Genomic DNA, 23,461 nt, shown 5'->3' on the forward strand with positions numbered 1-23,461 from the left:
AACTTGGATGTTGTACTAAACTACCTAAAACTACTAACTGAAAAAAAAGACTGGCTACAACAAAATATTGAACAAAGTTTTTTATTACAACAAAAATTAAACATTTAAAAATATAAAACATATCCTTCACATTTTCAATGCATAAATCATATAATGCACTACATCAATTCTCCAAACTTTTCATTACACAAAAAAACTGTGTTCAATGTTTTTGCGAAGGTTCGACCAAATTCATTTACTCAAACGTACTTGAGTCTTAAATTACATAGGCTACTTCTTTCACCAATTTGGATATAAAAAATTAAAGCAGTGATTAAACCTGCTTTAAAAAATGTAAGTTAATTCATAAAATGTCATTATTTTTCATTTCTATTGTTAAGACATTCAATATTCTTCACATATAGTGGTTTGTTTTAAGTCATATATATATACACAGTAGCCTAAAACACCATGTCTGTATCAGACACATCACATCTAAAATGTTCCCATTAAAATCAATAAAGCTGTCAACACTAGAAGCATCTATTGCGGTGCATCATGTCACTTTGCAAAAAAAGGTACAACACAATTTTTGGCTTCATCCATAAAGATCCTGTAACATCTGAAGAACTTTTCTGTTTTACACTGTAAATACTAAAAAGTTGGATCAACTTAGTTTTAAGTTCTTTCAACTTAAAATTTTACTTTAGTTTCATTAAGGTGAATTTTTTTATAAGTGTTTCCAATTGAAGTAATGTTAAGTTGATTCAACTTTTCATTTTTTTACAGTGCAGAAAGGTTATAGAAAAATTGTAGCACCTTTATTATTAAGAGGATTTTGAGATAATCTTTCTGCAAAAAACTTTCATTACTGCCACAAAACTTTATACATGGCATTTAAATAATACATTAAATCTCACATTAATTTGGTATTATGCAATAATTATGCTTTTAATCTGTTATACACCTTTTAAGTACTTTATATAATATCGCCACTGGAGGTGCTATAACCAAACAAATCTACCAATGGTTTCCCATGGCTCTATAATTGCTGTTTGCAAGAAACTGTTAACATTATACATTCAAAATGCCAACATATTTCTGTAAAAAAATCAAGTTTTTAACAGTTTTTTTTACTATAGCTAAATTATTCGTAGTAAGTTAACATTATGAAGTAACATGAAGCTTCGACACTTCCAGTGTAGACAACTTTAATCTGTAGCAGCCTGACGCCAAAAAAAAAGAGTGTAAAAAAGAGAGCGGTTAAAAATGTTCTTTCTCTAAATCACCGACAAAAAACAGAGACTTGACATTTCATGTCATTAGATCTTCACAGACACTCGTCTTGATGTAATGCGCCAGTATGGCAAATGGCGCGTGAAAGACGAGACCTTGATGACAAATGCAAACGGCGAAGGCAGTCAGTGTGACGTAAACTCTGAGCTTCAACGGCGTGAGTGGTACAAGGCTATTTTTTATACCATTGGTGCATTTACTGTGATTACCAATGTAATCCTGTGCCATAACAAACACTGTTTTTATTTATAAAAGGAAAAAGGTTTGGCTTTGGAAAAGTGGCCATAACACACAAAGCCTTGTCTCCAAAGAAGTGGAAAAAAGCTTTTTTATTAAGGATTTAACATAATATTTTCTGCATGGCAATAAATTAAAAATATGTTTTACTGTCAGCGAGGGTTAATGTCTGTTTTTCGAACACTCCAGCGTGGGAGACGAGCTCCCAAAGCTTGGTTTTCCTGAGTGCAATTGAAGGTCCTCCACAGTTACTTCATGGAGACCCCAGAAAAGAGGCGTCAGTGATGATTAGCTCCGCCTCCATTCCCACAGCCATTGGTGACTTTTACATGTCCGTCATTGTCTTCCATCCTACTTGTTTCTCCGTCTTCTTCCTCGTCTTCTTCATTATCGCTTCTCTCGTCTTTGGTCAACAACTGTGGTCATCAGGTGCATTGTGGGAAACAAATAAAGGAGACATATGCAAATAAAAATTATTAATATGCAAATACAAATGTTAAAATGCAATTACAAAAAAGTCTCAATGTTAGCATTGTGGGTAGATGTCAAGAGTTGCAAGTATTGAAATGAGGTTGCTATAAGGTGTTTTGAAAGGTTTTTAAGATGGCTTTCAAAAGATTAATCGCATACAAAATTAAAGTTTGCATAATATATTTTTGTGTATTGTATGTAAATGTTTCTTAAATACATACATGCATGTGTGTGCGTTTATATACTGTATACAAAATAATTACACACAGTGGACGCATTTATTATGCAAAAACAAACTTTTAATTAATCTTTTGACAGCCCTCGTTTTTAGCATGTTGTTCGGGTTGCTTTCTGGCCTTCTGTCGATGTCAAGGAAGACTGCTTAGATAAATTATAATACATGCCTCAACAATTGGTAAAATGTTGACACTGTAACCTAATCTTAATTACGAGAAAGAAAAATAGTGATGATTCACAGAGATTTGAAAATTAAAACAAAGCACTTAAAAACCTGCCTGTCAAGAAATTGTAAAATCGTAAATGTGAAAATATTGCCTTCTTGAAACATAAACCTACAGTAATAAGGCTTGTAGGATCCAGGCACACACAATCCATCATCCACAGTAAAACCATTTGAAATAGTCTGATGTTCACTATATCAAGAATAATTAGATCCCTTTGAGCAATAGGCTCTGGGTACCTGGCAACCCTTATTCTCTCGCCCTCATTCTTTATAGAGAGATTTACATTGCCAATCCGTCCAGTTTGATTCATTTTTCAAGAATCTAGGATGGAGTGAAAACAATGGAGCTGTAATCTCAACCCAGTATCCTTCATCCGATATAACAGTATAGGCCGTTCGTCAATTCCCCCAATACCACCCACAGAAGCATTGACTAAATTAATGTCTCTATTGACAGAAGTGTATAAAAGGGTCTGTCAAATGCATACATGTAAATTATGCAAATGAGATATTACAAAAACGGAGAGATAGCATTTGAAAAGTTCAGATATTACATTTAAAGGAAAACACCACAGTTTTTCAATATTTTACTATGTTCTTTCTTTAACTTAGACAAATTAATCCATACCTATCTTTATTTAATGCGTGCACTTAATCTTTGTACAGCGCGTCGTGAATGTGTTAGCATTTAGCCTAGCCCCATTCATTCCTTAGGATCCAAACAGGGATGATTTTAGAAGCCACCAAACACTTCCATGTTTTCCCTATTTAAAGACTGTTACATGAGTAGTTACAAGTGAGTATGCTGGCACAAAACAAAGGGTGGCGATTTCTAAGCAGATAACAAATGAGAACTATATTGTATTGCAGAAGAGCACTTCAACCTCGGCGCGCAGTAACATCATCACTCCTGACTTCTGCGCCTGAGGTCGAATCATATAATTACAATATAGTTCTATTTTTTATCTGCTTAAAAAAATTGCCACGTTTTATTTTGTGCCACCATACTTAAATGTGTAACTACTCATGTAAGAGTCTTTAAAGTGACACTCCACTTTTTCAAGAGTTAAACATTTGAATCTTACCGTTTTGAAATCCATTCAGCTGATCTCCGGGTCTGGCGCTAGCACTTTTAGCATAGCTTAGCACAATCCATTGAATCTGATTAGATCATTAGCATCGCGCTAAAAAATAACCAAAGAGTTTCGATATATGCTGCTGTAACATGGCTGCAGCAGGTGTAGTGATATTATGCAGTGCCCGAAAATAGTCCCCTGCTATTAAAAGTAACCAAGGGGACTTTTAATTTTCCGCCGGTCTTAGTACACAATGTAACTACAGAAGAGTCAAGTTTTAAATTGGAAAAATATCGAAACTCTTTTTTAATTGTAATTTTTTAGCGTGATGCTAGTGGTCCAATCAGATTCAATGGACCGTGCTAAGCTATGCTAAAAGAGCCACTGACTGACTGGTTAATTTTACCCAAAAGCTTTTATAAATGTGTTTGTTAGCATGGGAATCAGATTTATTTTAACCAAAAGCACTCACTGACTGTTTGTAAAGGGAGTGAGGAGCTCATTTGCATTTAAAGGTTCACAAATTAAACTTTGCTACCACCCAAATAGGGGCATTTTGGATGTGCAATAATGAAGGTACACCTGAGACTTATATTACATCTTGTAAAAATAACCCATAGCAAGCGTGCAAATAATTTGTACCGCATTAGAAGCAAGTTATTTGACTTATTCGAAAAGATGGTTCACCAACAGTTGAACAGGTTTTAACAAAGAATTACACCTATAAAATTATATGCACGTGCTGCTGATTCAACTGGAGTTAAGAAAAAACTTTGTTCAGGTCACATGCCTGAAGCAAAAAAGTTGCAAGACCGACACGCACAAATGTCTTGAGAACAAAATGAGACGCTCACATGTGACACAAAATGTGACCCTTACACAAGAAGTTTAACCACATAATCAACAAAATAAATTTTGATTGGCCATGGAAGATAAAATAAACCAGATGAGTTTTCACATAGTGGACGTTCAGAACTACCCAATGCAAAATCTCCTCTCTAGAATCTCTCATCACTGTTTTAACGAATAAACTTTGGTGTCTGTTACCACCCAGCACTTAAACACACAGGTGGCGTGAAGACAAACACGTTCATGGGGCGTATCGTCTCCACACTGGTATAACCAGCATTAGTAGATTAACTAGACCGGAAAAGCCAGAGATGATGCAATAATAATCATAATAGACCTGTCATTCATTAAAGTCTGTAAAAACAGATGCCAACTGAAACTCCAACCAAATCACGGTTTGCCAAACACAACACCGCAATGTTCAGTTTCCTGATTACTGGTGAACTCATGACAAAATAGCCTAAAATACCTGTTCTTCCACATATACACCTCTTGTGAAAAGACTTCCCATGTCAGTTGAGAAGACTGATAGAGGGCAGTTAGGTAAGAGTAGTAACGTAACATTTGGCCTACTGGCTACATAAATGTATCTAATGTCAAGTTTTACTCTTATTTCTGAATGCTAATGATAAGGTTTAGAGCTTTGGAGCTTGGAAAACTTTTCGCACAGGTTGTAGCATGTAGTCAGGGCTTTAGACACTATGTTTAACCCTGGATAAACATCATTTTTAACAGCAACTTGAAATGCATTGTATATTTAAGGGGAACAATATGTAATTCACCGCTAGAGGTCCCTAAACAACAATAATGGCCGCAACAGAGCAATGTGCACTAGACGTTACTACTTAAGCATGCAAACCATTACAACTGCGCAGACTGAACAGCCTATGACATCATATGTGCAACATAAAATCAAACACACTTATGGTTTCTATGCCAGCAAAAACCAAGGGTAACCTGGACATGACGGCATTGCTAAGCCACCCCATGAACAACGTTTTTAAAACTGCAACTGCAAACTGGAGCACAAATTTAGTATAAATATAGTATTTTTTTTTTACTTTTTACACCTTTTAATTTCAATTTGTATTGTAGTTTTCAAATATGCGATTAGTTATCATTGCCTCATGAGGTAGCGAGGCAACAAGTCAGCTGCCTAAGCTTTGGATGCAGCCTATGTTTGTTTCTTATTTTATTTGCACAAGACATCTACTGTAATCAATGATACGAAAAACACAAAAAAATGCACAAAAGAAAAACTTACGCTTCCAAAGAGGAACATCTTCACCATGCGCAGAATTAGACACCACCAAAATATGTGCAGCATCAACAGGATGACGAGCATGATGTTAAAAAAGTAATATCCAATAAATGGAGGGTAAAGGTCAGGTGGATAGACCCACGTGCAGTGAATGATCCTGTAATATATGAATAAGTAAGTGTAAATGAATAAAGCTCATTTATTCAAAGGTTGCATAGTACAGTTACATAAACACATCTATAGATGATTCTTAATATCTCACCAAAATGGAAAGATTATGATCCGTGTCACCATGAAAACAAAAGCAAATATGACAAAGATGCCATTGCACGTTCTTTCCCACTTGGCGTAGTTCAATATCTTTGCAGACTCCAAAGAAACATAAAAAATAAAAATGTTATGATGTGCATGGTCTGATGTTTAAGAGGGAGACTGTCCCATTTTATGAAGCGCTGTCTGGGACAAAAATGTATGTATGTCCCTGAGTGGTTAATTGAATCATTAATATTTGTGGTGTATAAATACCAACCTGATCTCAGGAATTTCCGTCGGATAGTCACAGAATTTTTTGTTAATTTGTCCGTGGCCCTATTGGTCCGGATTGGTTACTCAACTGTTTTGTCCTATTATCTTACCATTGTCGCTTCGGTTTAGGGTTAGATTTGCTCTAACCCTAACTCTAAGCCCAAAGCCAGCCAACAAATGTTTAAAGTTTTGAAAATATAAAAGAATGAATCAGAAAAAAAATAGTATAAACCAATACTTAAAGTGACATACTTACGCAAACATCAAATCTAACCCTAAACCCAAGCGACAATGGTTTGAAAATAGTAAAAACCAATTGAGCAAACAATCCGTGAGAATGCCACAGAAAATAAAGTCTGTGGTAGGGTCACGGAAAAATGCGGAGATCCGTAAGAATGCCACGGAAAAATGATCAAAAAATTCTGTGACTATTCCACGGAACTTTAAGATATCATGTTGCAATACACATATATATATACTCCCCTTCCCCTAAAATGTCCTGTCGCCCAAAAAAAAACTATATACCTCCAAAAGTATGTCAGAGGCGTCATGAACAAGCAGGATGAGGGTCCCAACTCTGATGTAATTTGCACCCCAGGAGAAAAATAGAAGGGTCAGCGTGGCCCAGTGGTGGATGATCTGCTCTCTGAAATCCTGATATAAAAAACATTTTTCAAAAAGTTTTGAGATACTTTTTAATCAGAATTGAAGGATTTCCCATCTATTGCCTGCTTTTTCTTTATTATTCAGTCAAATAATTTTTATTACTACAAATCTCAGTTCAGATGTCCAAAGGACAAGTTCGGCATTTTACACTTAAAGCCCTGTTTTTAGATTGTTTATGATGAAATAGAACGGTTTTGACTGAAATTTGGAAACATGCTGCTGGCCCGAGAATTTTCGGTTTCCGTGGTATCAACCCCCCACAATGGCTGCATAGGTGCACTGGAACAATCCCTCCCAAAATGCACCAAACTCTCGTTTACAAAGACGTGAAACTCACCGAGTGGTCAGGGGTGTTCTCTGAAATGTTCACAAAAAAATCGTTGCAAAAGATGCTTTCCAACAGCTGTTTTATCATAGTTTTTGTCCAACTCCATTGACTTGTATTAGATGTGCTGTGAGGTACGGTATTACTCCGCCGCCGGAAACGGAAATTGAGTTGTTTGTATTCTTGCAATTGGCAAAAATTGATTATCGCCATCAACAGGGCTGGAGTGTCTATTATTTAAGCTCTCAGCGGAAGAATGTACAGGTGTGAGGCATTTGGAAAAATAGGTCCACAAGTTTACAACGAATGCTAAAACACCTGTTGGAAAGCGATTTTTGTGTGAGCATATCAGTGAACACCCCTCAACACTCGGTGAGTTTCACGTCTTTGTAAACGAAAGTTTAATGCATTTTAGGAAGGATTGTTCCTGTGCACCTATGCAGCCATTGTGAGGGTGGTGGGTGATACCACTTAAAACCAAAAATTCTCGGGCCAGCATCATATGTCCAAATTTCAGTCAAAACCGTTCTGAAAACAGGGCTTTAAGTTTAAAATACCGAACTTGTCCTTTAAGCATATGCCTTCACTCTAAAAATGGCTGGGTTATTTTTAAGCCAGGTTGAGTAATAATTGGACAGAACACACTGCTGGGTTAAAATTAAACCAATCCTGGGTTGTTTTAACCCAAATGCTAGGTAATTATAACCAATGGTTGCATAACAACAACCCAACATTGCATAATTTTTAACCCAGCATATTTTTTAACCCATCATGTTCAATATTTACCCATTATGGGTTAAAAAGAACCCAGACATTTTTAGAGTGAATTATTTCACTTTTTTATTTAAACTTTGGATGTGAATAAATAAGATATTGTAATAAATTCAGAGTGCTGTACATTTATTTACCATACTTTCCGGACTATAAGACGCACCGGAATATAAGCCGCATTGCATCATTCAAAAATGTGTCATTAAGACAAATTAATATATATAAGTAACAGTAGACTATACGTCACATTTATTTATAAAAAAAATTCACAAAATCCAAGCAAAAGAACAGACATTTAATCTGGAAAGGCAAGTTATTCAACTAAACACACAGCAGGGTGAATAGATGTCTGTACGTTAAAGGAATATTATCAGTTATTTAAACGATAAACCATAGCATACAGAACTTACCTGGAAGGTTGAATAGTCTAAATTAACTGAACAAGCCAACTAGCGTAAAGTTCGCATACTTGTCATTCCACATTACTGAATCCATTGAATTACATAGATACAGAAGCACCATATGGCGGACTCTCGCGGCTGTAGACGGTAATGTTGTCTCTTACCTCATAAATGTCAAAATTAATTCATACTGACTTACAAGGCGCACCCAACTATAAGACACAGCACCATCCAAGTTATGAAAAAAACGCAGCTTATAGACCAAAAAATATGGTACTGATTTCACTCCCACATTATAAGTATGACATAACAATGCAAATTGAGATCTTGTGATACTGACCTTTCGCTTGACATCAAAGGCAATGCTGAGCACTAGCGACAAATAGAAGCTCATCTCCAAAACATAATACCAGTACTGAGAGTCCAGCATGGACTGCAGACACATGTGCAAAAAAAGGGATTAACACCATCAAACTTTTTTACATTTATAACAAAAAAGCTTTGACTGATATAGGTAAGCTCAATATAAATTTGATTAAATTTACTACGCAGCAGGAGTATGGAGAGTATACTTTGTTAAAGTGACTATTATAGGAAATCCAATGTTGTGAGTGCCATTGTAAATGACATCATTGTTCTTGGAATACAACTCGGCTTACAAGCATAAAGCCATCCGAGTCACCGCTATGACTAGTGTGAGCATTATCATCAGCATTATTTATTAGCTGTGTTGTAAATTTGCACATTGAGTAAAACTTTTACAAAGGTAATAAAAGGTTTTGAGACACACCTGTTTGGGATAGCCTTTCCATACTTCTCGCAAATTATAAAACCAGGGTTTCTGTAAAAGATTTAAAGGTAGATTAATAAGGTGAGGTGCACGTCAACTTGTTCAGCTTCATTTTTTCTTACTTAGAAAAAAGATTATCTATCACAGTGTGTACGTACACGTATCCACAGTCAACATTATTGTCTGACTTGTTTTTGCAAATGAAATTTTAGACAGAACATGATGGCTTTGTTCCAAAACTTAAAGGAACTTTTACTCCATTTTCAAAAAAAAATCAGATAATTTACTCACCCCCATGCCATCCAAGATGTTTATGTCTTTCTTTATTCAGTCGAGAAGAAATTACGTTTTTTGAGAAAAAAACATTTCAGGATTGTTCTCCATATAGTGAACTTTAGTGGACCTCAACAGTTTACAGTTTCAATGCAGCTTTAAACTAATGTAATCACATTGAAAGTTCACGCATGACGTATGCGAAACTACCACTCCTGTGTTTACAAGTGTGGAGAAAGAGAGAGGACCATTCCGACGTTGTTGTATGTGGAATGATACTTATGAATATCTTTGTGTCAGTTTATTGTTTAAAATGGTCCATAAGTGTGCGTTTTACATATGTAACGTGTGACCTTTCGACATGATTACGTAATAAGTAAAGTCACGCTGGCTAATGCAAGACGAGAAGTTGTGGTGTAAACGTACATATTTTTCATTTTTTGCTAGATAATACCCTTAAAGGTGCAATGTGTAATTTTTAGAAGGATCTCTTGACAGAAATGCAAAATAATATACAAAACTATTACATTAGAATGAGACGTTTTTATCTACATACAATGAGGGTCCCCTTAACATGGAAGTCGCCATTTTGTACCGCCATGTTTCTACAGAAGCCCCTAACGGACAAACTTTTTTACTAAGTTGTGTCTGACGATGACATGTTTTACCGGTGGCAGCTATCATAGCTTTTCTATGCGTTTCAAAAGCAAGGGGTGAGCAGTGGATTGAGCCGTTGGTTGCAATTCGCAACCTCACCACTAGATGATGCTAAAATTTACACACTGCACTTTTAAGCCCGGAATACACTGCAGGATTTTTGCCCTCCTATAAGATCATTACCTTATCACACTGTGCGACATGGATCGTTTATACTCGTGTATGACAGGCATGAAGACTGTACGATGATGACACGGAAGCTTTGGCGGCTGCGTCACACGTTAGCGCAACGTCACCAGCATGCGCTCGTGGTAAACAAATACCAGCGTGGAGGTCGTAGCAGCAAACACACTGTGCGGTGATCATGCCGAATTTCTGACACTGTCAGAAAACTATCGTAGGCTGTCTTTGGACGCAAGACCGGGAAAACGCCCGTCTTTGAACCTCACTCATTGTACAACATAGGACCACCGATGAAGAGCCACGATCACAGAAATCGCGACGATTGTTTCACGACGGCAATCTTTCGTCTGGGACAGCCAATAATCATGCAGTGTATTCCGGGCTTCATGCCTCGGTTGGGATCGTTTAAAGCCCTTTGAAGCTGCACTGAAACTGTAAACTGTTGAGGTCCACTATATGAAGAAAAACCCTGGAATGTCCTCAAAAAACGTAATTTCTTCTCGACTGAACAAACAAAACCATAAACATCTTGAATGACATGGGGGTGAGTAGATTATAAGGATTTTTTATGAAAGTGAAGTAATCCTTTATGGTATACAGCTGGTATATAATGCTTTTGACACAAAAGCCATCCTGGAAACTATATGCAACATCTTCATTTGAACAAATTCTAAGGCAACATTAAATCTGTCCTTGGCAATCCTATAATGCATTGCAATGAGCAATTTATCCAAGATAGTGGATGAAAAGATAGTAAGGCGGGAAGCTGTAGGCAGCACACTGCAAAAACTGGGTTTTAGAAAACAAAATGTATTTCTCAAAGTGCTTAACTCAGAGACTACAAAACAGAGGGTTTATCACATATTAATTCATCACAGGTCAGATCGTAATTGAGGACAAGAGAATATACTCACATCATACAGTGCTATAATGCCACCAATAAACGACGCCAGGTAGAAAACCATTCGCCAACTAGAGAAAATCCAACCAAAAACAAAGATCATGTGATTAGCAACCAAAACAAGACAACTGTGGACATATAAGGGCAAATTAACCATTTTTAGAAGCAGCAACCGGTGATATTAAAGAGGTAAAGAAGATACCGATAGGTACACAGTTGACGGTACCCATTGACTTCCATAGTAGGAAAACAAATACAATGGAAGTCAGTGAGTAGCGTCAACTGAAAAGAAAGAAACTGTAAAGAAACTCATACAGTTTTAGAACAACTTGAGGATGAGAAAATGATTTTTTGGTTGATCTATCTTTAACCTTGTCCGGACATTTCCTACTAATAATCACTGCAGTGCACTGTTCGTACTGGAACAAAGTATTGCACTTCCTGTTAGTACATTATGATATTTGATATTCTGTGATCTTTGGGACAATGCCATGACATTTGATCTACTTTTTATATAAAACCGGTTCCAAATATTTTCCAGCTCTAATATGTAAACATTTCAAGACAAACCAACTTTAACCTCTAACTGTGAGATGGTAAATGCTTCTGTACACACAAAAAAAGCGTTAAAAGTTTCATGAAAATCTGTTTTTTTCCATGTTTAAGTGGTATAATTGGGTCCCCAGTGCTTCTATCAACTTAGAAAAGGTGAAAAAGATCAACCCAGTAACTTAGTTTTGGTAAATCATTCTCTGCAAGCATGTGAAAAAATTTGGCTCCCTTGCGATGTCATAAGGGGATAATACCGACCCTTAATCTGCGCTATCCAACCATGTCCCTGCCATTTAATGTAGATTTCAGCTCATTTGCATTTTAAAGGACACACCTAAAAACGGCACATTTTTGCTCACACCTACAAAGTGGCAACTTTAACATGCTATAATAAAATTATCTTTATGATATTCCAGGGACATGTAAGATTTATTTGACATCTTAAAGTGCCCATATTATGAAAAACTCACTTTTTCTGGGTTTTGGGGTGTTCATTTGTGTCTCTGATGCTCCCACACGCATACAAACTTGGAAAAAAATCAATCCATGCTGTTTGAGTGAGATACACGTTTCTGAATGTCCTCTGCCTTGAGTCTCAGATTGCACGAGTTCAAACTCAGCGCCGTTGTGACGTAACTAGCTGTTTCGTCACATTCCGTTTGAATTTTTCCGCCCACCACCTCACTCGCAGGTCTCCACCCACCAGGTAGCTAAAGAGCACAGAGCAGTCACTTCGCTGATACCCTCTATGCTGTTATCATGTCTCACGGAAATAACAGTGCTATTTGGATATTATGGATTATACTCCCGTCTTACTTATTGGAACCTAAAGAGTAATCTTATATACAGTGTGTTACGACCCAAATAGTCCTCAGATTGTAGGCGATAAGATGTTCATGCGAAATCTGATGTAAGACTATGTATCTATATTTCACGGATTATACGCATTTGTGGTCAAAAATGGTCATTGGATTTTATTGGACTTTAATGGATTATTCACACATCTGAAACAGACTTGATTCAATTCACGATCGTTATATCAACACAAAGGGTAAGAAGTCACGTTATATTTTGCATGTTGTCATCTTCTGATGCTAATCCGTAAATTATACCTTTTAAATGTATAGTAATGTGAATAATATTGTTTGTAGACCGTAGGCTATATAGATATTTTTTTGCAGGCTAGATAGTTTGCAGCGTGGTTTCGAAAGTTTAAAAAAATAACAGCTTTATTTTACAATTCTACATGAACTAAGTAATAGTGCTTTGCCAAACTAAGTGTTTTGCCAAACTAACCGACCCAGCTTTTCTGATGAGGCTAATGTACTCCCGAGTCTCGATCACTTTCCCAAGATACGGTCCGGACCTCCCACTAGCTTCTAGCTATTAGCACGCGGCCCACAAGCAGTATACATCCCCCGCCGGGTCTAAATTTCTGTCATTTGCTAAAATAATGCGTTTGAAAATGTTTTATAACAGGAATATGTTAGCATTGTCCAGGGAAAACGAGTGTATTGTTGAAACTGCTACATCACAATTTACTCTGGAATCATTGTGTGTCATGAGTTTCTTCTCCTGGAGTGTACTTATTAGTGATACTTTTTTGCTTGATTTGTCTATTGGCAACATAAACCGTTAATAATAATAAATAAAAATAACACAGTATGGCCTGTACTGCTCACGATACCACTGAGCACGCGCACATGACGTTAGTAGTGGGGCGTGATCAAAGGAGCAGCAGCTCACAAATATGTAATGACCACCTCAAAACGACACAATCTGAAATGCACTAAAACAGAGGCTACTAGAGATGGGTAACAATCGTTTCCTACAAACAACTTTTGAAACATGTTTTATGGAACTCATACACCTATTTAACTTGTGGAAAAGCAGTCATAAGATGGGCACTTTAAAAAAAGTCTCAATTTCTTATACGAAGCGAGGTCAAGCTGTTATTATAGAAGCAGCAACTGCTGCAAAAAACCCCGGTCTAACCATCAGCCTTGCAAAGTTTAATTTATTTGACAACCTGTACATAGACGTTTGAGGCATGCACATTGCAAAAAAATGCAATGCATCTCCTAGGCTACATGCTGTACTACATTCTCCTGTAGGCGCATGGGAAACCTACACGTGCAATTTATGCACGTACAGTACACGCACTATTCTAGTGAAGAAAATTGCATCACGCACATTATACATGGACACCCGAGTAAAAAAATGCACTACTACTGAGAATTGTTTTTACATCCCTAAATGTTTTTCCATCAATTCTCAAGTCACTGTTGTGCTCTGTTGAGATTTACAGAAGCAGAACTGTATTCATCGCATTTCCTGAAATTTTTTGTCTGTGCCTTACACTAATGATAACAAACTCCAACACTGTGATCAACATATGGTGTTACTCGCAAAACAACATCAATCAAAATCAAGCATTTAATGATCAACAAACAATCATCAACTTTCAACAATTGCTGAATGCTATAGCGCTTAAACCATCAGTTTAAAATAGTTAAGAAAGGTATTTTAGTTTGTTTTGTACCTGGCCTCTCTGAATTTTTTCAGAACACTAGGTCGGTCCTGGTTCCGTCTCCTCCTGAACCATCGCTCCACCTGCCTGCTAGACCAGCTGCATTTTTTAGACAGGCCGGTTATGTCCGCCTATCAGGAACAGAAAGTTCAGTGAGCCATGCCCTGTATCAAACACCCACATTCAGTAAAATGCAAACCATCTCTTATCTAAATGAGAAATGGATTTTCAACAGTTTAAAGCTTCAGAATTATGGTTTGCCATAGGAAAAGCTAAATGTATAAAATATTATTAATAACTTATCTTTTTCAATGCGTGCACTTAATCTTTGTACATTGCATTGTAAATGTGTTAGCATTTAGCCTAGCCCCATTCACTTAGGATCCAAACAGGGATGAATTTAGAAGCCACCAAACACTTCCATGTTTCTCTATTTAAAGACTGTTACATGAGTAGATACACGAGTAAGTATGGTGGCACAAAATAAAACGTGGTGATTTTTTAAGCGATAAACTATATTGTATGTCAGAAGAGCACTTAGTTTGCAGCACTTCGACCTCGGCGCGCAGTAACATCATCACTCCTGACTCCTCCCCTCTCACTAAAACTGCGCCCGAGGTCAAAGTGCTACAAACTAAATGCTCTTCCGCCATACAATATAAATCTCATTTTTATCTGCTTAAAATTTTTTTTGTTTTGTACCACCATACTTACTTGTGTAACTACTCATGTAACAGTCTTTAAATAGGGAAAACACGAAAGTGTTTGGTGGCTTCTAAATTCATCCCTGTTTGGATCCGGAATGAATGGGGCTAAGCTAAATGCTAACACATTCACGACGCGCTGTACAAAGATTAAGTGCACGCATTGAATAAAGATAGGTATGTATTAATTTGTCTAAGTTGAGGTAAGAACAACATAAAATATTGGAAAACAGTGGTGTTTTCCTTTAATGGCTACTTATGTTACATTGTTACTACTAACTACCACTACTACTAGCAGCATGACTAATACTGTTGCTACCAATAAATGACAAATGCAGCACAACAGACAGACTCTCACATAAAGTGTAGTGTCAGTTTGAGAAAGATTCAAAAGCACTTTATTATCTTATGTATCTCGAACACTTAATCTGATCCGTGGCCGGTTGCATAAACTCTTTAGACTAGTTTTACAAGTTAGTCATCAATTTTTTTATTCAAAATTAATCATAACTGTTTTAAGTCATTTACATAAAAATGTAGACTGATCTAATTTTTATCTGAAAAGTAATTATCCCTAACTAATTGCTAGTTGGTCAGACTAGTTCTTAAGACACAACTATATGTTTATGCAACTGACCACTGGTCTGATCCGTTTACCCTCATGTTAAATATATTTGATATAGATGTAGTCTAAGAAGTTAACACATTACCTGTCCTGGGTTTTTTGACTTTGTGGTGAAGTAATGCTCTAGAATAGGATTGTGCTCCGCCTTGTGCCTGGCCTTCTCAGTAACCCCAAGATAAGCTGCAACCGGTGTAGCTATTAACCTAAACAGTCAGATATTTCAACAGTTAGACAGCTGACTTTTCTGGTTCTACCTGGTAAATGGGTTCATAGTTTAAAGGGCTAGTTCACCCAAAAATCAACATTTTGTCATCATTTACTCTCACCCCAAGTTCTTCCAAACCTGTAAAAAAAGAATGTTTGTAACCAAACAGATCAGGTACATCTTTCACTTCCATAGTATTATTTTTCCTACTATGAAAGTCAGTGGTGCCCTTGATTTGTTTGGTTATAAAATGTTTTTTAATATCTTTGTGTTCAGCAGAACAAAGTAAAAAAAAATCAGGTTTGGAAGAACTTGACAAACATTTATTTATTTATTTATTAATCAATACAATATGAATCAGTGAAGATCTGATTTAAAAACAACCATTTTTTCGCACTGGACATTGAAATCTACCCTTGTTGTGATTCACTGAACTTTTACTTTCTTGCAATGTAATCACTTCTGGGAACTCACCTTTCAAACAGGTATCTGACTACAAGGAAGATTAAAGCACAAGGTACAGTGACATAAAGGTGAGATGCTTTAGCGTAGACAAGCCCATCCTTGTCTTCGAGAGCCTCCCATGTGAGGTTGCCTGGCAGCCAGAAGCGGTCCCACCAAAACCACTCAGTGATTGTCCCAATCATCACACTGATCTCTGTTGAGTGAAGACAAGAAGTCATGTGCCATGCATTATTCAGATAAGCATTTCATGTCAAAAAAATCTAGACCAGAGCAGAGATAAGCATTTCTGACTATGCTATAGACTCCATTGAAGACGCAATACCTGGTGAAAGTTAACATTTCTCTTTTCTGCATTTCAGCTATTTGTGATTGAAAAAAATGTAGCCTGTTTACTTAAGTAATCTAGACTTCTGGTTTTGTTGCTCAGTTCATTATTTTGTCATGTTATTTGAAGGGGAAAAATTCTCTTCGCAATCTTTTATTAAAATGTAATAACGGTCTTTCTCCCTTTTATAAATTAAAAACTCCTACTACACAAATACTACACATACTAATGTAGATTTGTACATATTATTGAAGTTATTATTAAAATAAGTGACAAGTTTAGAGTATTCAAAATGTTTGTTGAAACTAAGTTTTAAGTAAACCAACTCAAATTTTTAAGTAAATTATATTTATAAATTACAATTAATGCAAACCTAAAAGTTTATATTATATTGTATGTAATATTTAAGTACACTATACTGTAATATATATAACTACTGTTTTACCTTAAGTAGTGTTTACCAATTAATTTTTGGTAACAAGTCAGAGAAACAGACAATGTGACTCATTTAAGTGTGAAGAACTTTTTCCTAGTTTAACTGGCATATTGAATGCCATGAAGTTCATCACAACCACCAAAAGTTTGTTATAATTTGCAGCGTTTGTTAAAATAAGGCGGTTGTATTGAAAATTACTCCGTTTTGAAGTTATAAATTAAATGTTTAAGTTAGCAAAGTTCTTTGACTCATTTTATTTGCATTTGTGGTACTCAAAGTGGTGAAATCATTAAACACACATACAACTTTTAAGTTGAATAAACTTTTTACTGGTTTGAGTACAGTTCCCCCATTTTAAATTAGTAAATTGTACACTGTAAAAAATACTTTGCTGCCTTAAAATTTTTTGTTGAAACCACTCAGATTTACAAGTCAATTCAACTTACTATTATTTATCTTGACTGGAGATGAGTTGTTATAACTACAGGTGAGTTGTTATAACTTATAAAATTAAGTTGACTTTTCTCAACTATATTTTATAAGTTGCAACAACTCATCTCTGTTGACATGACTTGTAAATCTTTGTTGATTTAACAAAAATTTTTAAGGCAACAAAGTTTTTTTTACAGTGTACTATTCAGGATTACAGTGTTCCTTTTACATATTAGGTTAACTATTATTATAATAATTAACAACATTGTATTCATTATTTCAAAAAAATCATTCTTCTTTACATAAAATGTTTTTCTGTGTCACATCATGCATAATTAGCAGGTTCTCCCTAAACATCTCATTAAATGACTTAAGTGTCTTTTATAATTACAGTACAAAATCATAAATGTCAACTTAAGCAACCAAAAGCACTTCCATGAGGACCTCCATGACCTATACACATACCTGATGATCTGGGAATACAAGTAGGGTTGGTGTGAATTCTGTATGTAGTCTCATTTGAAGTTTAAATTAATTTAGTAAGTTGACATACCATATAAATTCCTAAAGCAGACCTAATTTTACCTTATTTAATTCAGTATTTAAAAGGAAACCAACCTTGCACTTGAATGAACAAATGCTAATCAGATTTAAAGCAGTCCTAATGTAAAACAATCATTGTTGTGCGGTTTTGGCATAAAATTAAACAAATGATTTAAATTGTATAATTAATATTTTACAGGGCTCTTCTGCTTCAATTTACATCTAAACTAGTGATGCATCGATACCAAATTTCTATGCCGATACGGTTTCAATTACTTAGAAAGACATCTACAGATACTGTTTTGCTTTAAACTTAAAAACTTTGTTACCTTGTTTCAAATTATGCCATTAGATCGTAGAAGTCCAGAAAAACTGAAATTCTGTTTAAATGAAGTAGTGGAAAAAAGATTTTTCTGCCGATACTGATCATAAGCTGATATACTGGTGCATCGTCTAAACCAAAAGTGCCAATAATTAACTGAAACAAAATCTGGAACAACAAAAAGCAAGGAAAGTACTAGTATACGTATCAATGTTAGCATGGTTGAGATTGATTGCTCTTGTTGTATTTATGACTGTTGTTTTTCAGCCTAAACAAATAGCTCTTCAAACTTGTTGCTGTCAAAACAGCTTTGCTTCTACCTCAAACAATGACAAATAGGGGCGATGCTGACCCGAGGCAAAATCACAAGTCTATGTGTGGATACACCTGTGGGCTGGGAAATACAAGTAAAACAGGTGTAAGACTACATCTTGTTTAATAATGGATTCAAATAAATTCAGTGATTTAAACCATAGTCAAACATTACCTTAATGGTAAGTTAAACACCTATAAATATTTACCAAAGAGAAGCCTTCAATGCTGGCTAGTGAAAATGTGAATTGAACACCCAGGTGAAAAGTACACTCTCATATACATACATACATACATACATACAGCACAGATCAGTACATTTAGATGATCGTAAGATTGTCTTAATAAGTACTAAAGAAGAATTTTAAGTATATTAATTACAAAGTATTTGAAAATAGACCACTTTAAGTACATTATGGAAGTGCACTTTTCTTCACCTGGGCATTTTGATCAGAACTGCTGTCAAAGTGATGGTCTATGTGTGACCTGATATTCAGGTTCAATTTATCTCAGGTCAGTAATCAATCCTGGGTATGGTGTTGAAATCGTACACTTGAACGGCTATCCATGAGGTTAATAACATTCAAAACTCACTAGTTGGGCAAATATGTCGATATGTGACTCACTTATATAACCGCTTGTGATGCCGGCTTGCGTGTCATCTTAAGTCCTGTCAATCAATTTGTCGTGTTTTGCGTCACCGCTTTTCTCTCAGAGACTGAAACTAAACGCAGTGTGTAAAAGCACATGGTTATTTTACGAGGTAAGCGTCATGTAGTTTTTGATTGGTCAACTGCGCTTTTTGTTTCACACCGCCATGTAGGGTTTTTTTAATTAGAGCTTTATCCTGCCGATTGACATGTGGAATAGGTTTGTTGAGCCTTGGCACATATTTGACCAAGATCATCTCCAGATACCATTGACCCTTTATTAATAGTAGTTTAAATCTTATTTAGAATAGAAAGACAGTGCACTTAAATAACATCCATTTGATATTTGAATAAAATAAGTTAAGGGTTTTCATCAGTTTTAAACTCCATAATCTACAAAAAATATCATTTGTGACTCTGACTGTGAAGTCGTTTTTTGTGATTTGCTAAATAAAATCATCCTACATAATGTAAAAAACATTGAGTGAAAAATAACCTTGATTTTTTTAATATTAAGTAAGGTCATGTCAAATCAATGTTAAATCAATAATTGGTGCTCCCAATCTTTATATTAGATTATGAAACTTTAGCCTGGATTTCACAGACAGGGTTGTGCTTAAACTAGAAACTATTCACTACAATCTTTCTCAATGACTATGTCATGAACACTACTATGCTGTTGGAGTGTAACAAAGAGCTCCGAGTCTGTTTAAACAATACACTGAGTAAACACAGCAGGGGCCACGTGTACAAGTCACATGGAACGTCATTATCTCCCGTCCCTTTATTCTTATTACCGTGACAGCGAACTTAAGAGATTCACGTAGCTATCACAAACTCGCTATCTCCACTGTTAACTATATCTGATAACAAAAACAGGCTAGACAAGGGGAATACTTTGAATTCAAGAACTGATTTAAGCGCATAAAGTTCGCATTTTAGCGTTACAGGTGTACGTTTTGCTTAAAAATATTTTAACCAATAAAATGGCTAGTTTCAAAGCTTTTAACATTTAAAGAAATATAATGGCATTTTGCTACAAGTCAAAGGTTTACATCCTCTACATTGACCTACCATCAGAGATCTACGTCATCTTTTAGACCACCTCCTTTCACGAGGGCGTCTTTTCACGCACACGTTCAGCCACCAATACATCTTAAATACAAATTTGAATATTTTGGGGGGAATTTTTACATTTTTCAAAGAACATGACATAAGACTTTTGGAACCACCAAGCCAAAAAAGTAACACCAATCAACCAAATCAAAGAAGCAATTTACTACAAAAAACCCAACCTAGCAGAAGGTACATTAAAATACTGTAAAAATGTCTGTTTTCCACATTCAATTCAATTTTCTAAACAAGACCAAAACTTCATTCATTGTGTTCTTCTTTGTGTTTCCCTGTTTAAATCTCAAAGTAATTCAAGAAGTTCAATAAAAGCTAAATCTAGTAACCATGCCTGAACTCAAGGTTACAAGAATAGATCCCAGTATAAAGCACACTTACCTGGGCTTCCTTTCACTGGTTCAGCGCAAGGTCCAGGTTAATCTCTCCACGTTCTGCTGCTGACAGTGGGAAAGTGCGCAACATGACAGCAGCGCAGTGACTCGGGGCACGCAGGAACGTTCTTTGTTTGAAATACTTTTCGGTCACACCCAGCTTAGTAGAAATGCACTGGCTGTCTCCTCCCTTCCTACCACCCTCGTAACCTTAAGAAGATAAACAGGCATGTACCGGGAAAGCCTGTTAACTCACCTCATTGCCCCGCACACAAAAAACTGCTCCCTAAGGACTTACCTCATTTGCACTGTACAACCGATAGAGATGTGAGATGAGGGTGAGATAAGTCTCTACACAAAAGGTCCATCAGTAAAAGAAACTGACATATAAAGACAAAAGACACACGCGACGCAGGGAGTGTCAGGGCAGAATGTACACTCTACGTATTTACTGTCTGTACATGCACCTGTTTGCTACCTGATAAGAGACGTCTTTAATTATTTGCAGCAGTGATTTTGAACTGGTTTTACTATTGGGCTGAGATTTTACATCGGACAAGCGAAGAACCGACACGATTTAAAAATCAAATCAGATTTGAAATCGATCATGTTAAATCGCACAGGCTCCTTGACATGTGAAATGATTCACAGGGCAGAAGCTGAACAAGAAACTGACCCATTTGAATAGACTGCCCTTGACTTGTAAATAATTCACTGCGCAAACACATTAATGGTCGGCACAAATCATCTTTATCCTTCATTCAAACCCATATTTAATCTTGTCTGGGCTGATGTAGGATAAGGGAATGTTGAACAACCTGCCATGTTGGCTTGAAACCTTACATGAATTTTGGGAAAAAATTTGATTGGACACATGGGCTTTAACATTTACAACAATATATGGGAAGCTATGATTGTATGGCCATATTTTATTCTTTACATTTAACATGTGACCATTCCTGCTTAACAACCCATCAGTTGAGGACCAATTATTAACTCATTCACCACCATTGACGAGTTATCTCGTCATTTATGAGTTCATATTTAACTAATAAATATGCCTTTCTGGACGAATTTCAAAGTGAAAGTGTAATACCGCTTTTATCCACTAGATGGCGCCAAATCGAATTTATCAAAAACGGAATTTAAAAAGATTTAATGAGTAATTTTAACTGCCTTTATGTTTGATAGTCATTCTGAGTCTGATCTCTAACATAAATTCTTTTACAAAAACGCCATTTTTTAAGCTTTTTGCTCAAAATGTTGTATTTTTGAAGAGAAATATCCATATTTCAGTGGTTAAATTAAGTAGAAAAAGTAAATATATAATGAAACGTTTTTTCCCCATTTTGTTTGTTTGTTTGTTTCTTTATTGTTTGTTTGAAAGCAGAGGGTGTGTTCTTTAATTTGATATAATTTGTATGTTTATATATTTATAGAAGATAATTTTTCCTGCAAGGTATTTTGTGAAAATTTTGTTAAAATCACAAAAATGCAGGGGGGCAACTTTTCTCAAAAAGGCTGGCGGTGAATGAGTTAAAGGAAAACTCTTACCTCAACTTAGACAAATTAATAAATCCCTATCTTTTTTCAATGCATGCACTTTTAATCTTTGTACAGTGCGTTGTGAATATGTTAGCATTTAGCCCAGCCCCATTCATTCCCCAGGATCCAAACAGGGATGAATTTAGAAGCCACCAAACACTTCCATGTCTACCCTATTACATGCGTTATGCGAGTAAGTATGGTGGCACAAAATAAAACTTTTGTTTGGAGCCATAGGAATGAATGGGGCTAGGCCAAATGCCAACACACTCAAGAAGCGCTGCACAAAGACCAAAAGTGCATGCATCGAACAAAGAAATGTATGTACCAATTCATCTAAGTTGAGGTAAGAACATAGTAAAATATTTTCCATTAAGCCTGGCTCTAATTAAGGCAATGTTTCACACTTGTAATTTAAAAAAGTGGCAGCACAGCTTTTTAAGCTCTGCTTTAGAGATAACCCTGAATTACAGAGCTTCAGGTATACAGTATTATACCAAAAAGTGGTGCTTGCGTGTACATACATTGTCTGCATAATGCCAGGGTGTTACTAAGTGGATTCTTATTAACCAAAATCAAAAGAGCCCATCCCAAGTCTCTTTGACATTATGAGCCTTAAATATGTCTCCGGTCCCTCCTTTAACGTTATTTCTGTTACCTATTTTTTATCAAGTAAAGATCAGAGCATACAAAAGGTACATGGGGCGGTTTCCTGGACAGGGTTTAAAATAATCCAGGACTAGGCCTTAGTTATATTAGGGCAATTGAGTAGTTTTTAAAAACAAACCTTACAAAAAACAACAGGGGTTTGCATCTTGAGACAAAACAATGGTACTGATATATGTTAAGATATGTCAGTATAAAGGTGTTTTTCAATTAAGACAGCTCAAACATGCTTGGGACTAGGAGAAGCCCTGTCTGGGAAATCGCCCCAATTAAAAATAAAGGTGCCAAATTAGAGTTAAATTAGAGTCTAAAATAATACCAAGATATTTAAAATTTGACAATTCCATGATTCTATAAAAACATCAGCCTGCTGTACACTTGTGAACCTCTTAGAAAAGAACATACAGACAGTTTTGTTAATGTTAAGATGCAAATCTGAAATTTTAAGCCAGGTAGAGACATGCACTAGTGCTTCGATTAATTCAGTTGCAGCCTGTTGTTTGTTCTTGGCATGCAAATAAAT

The 23,461-nt window shown here is 35.9% G+C and overlaps 1 protein-coding gene across 2 annotated transcripts; it reads right to left on the reverse strand.

Moving 5' to 3' along the window:
- Positions 1-1,624: 1,624 nt before the first annotated feature.
- cers3a (ceramide synthase 3a) lies at positions 1,625-20,866 on the reverse strand. 2 transcript variants are annotated; one of them, XM_055187351.2, is made up of 12 exons: positions 20,735-20,854; positions 20,300-20,380; positions 16,215-16,398; positions 15,621-15,738; positions 14,219-14,337; positions 11,138-11,195; positions 9,111-9,161; positions 8,661-8,753; positions 6,683-6,811; positions 5,895-6,001; positions 5,636-5,789; positions 1,625-1,928 (listed from the first exon to the last, which is right to left on the reverse strand). In XM_055187351.2, the coding sequence occupies exons 3-12, from the start codon at positions 16,385-16,387 to the stop codon at positions 1,791-1,793; spliced, it is 1,140 nt and encodes a 379-aa protein (XP_055043326.1). In that variant the 5' UTR covers positions 16,388-16,398; positions 20,300-20,380; positions 20,735-20,854; the 3' UTR covers positions 1,625-1,790. The 2 variants fall into 2 exon arrangements, with proteins under 2 accessions (XP_055043326.1, XP_055043268.1); XM_055187293.2 differs by lacking the exon at positions 20,300-20,380 and having other exon boundaries at positions 20,735-20,866.
- Between the last annotated feature and the right edge of the window lie 2,595 nt (positions 20,867-23,461).

The sequence above is a fragment of the Misgurnus anguillicaudatus genome, chromosome 21 (genome assembly GCF_027580225.2).
Source record: "Misgurnus anguillicaudatus chromosome 21, ASM2758022v2, whole genome shotgun sequence".
Taxonomy (NCBI): Eukaryota; Metazoa; Chordata; class Actinopteri; order Cypriniformes; family Cobitidae; genus Misgurnus; species Misgurnus anguillicaudatus.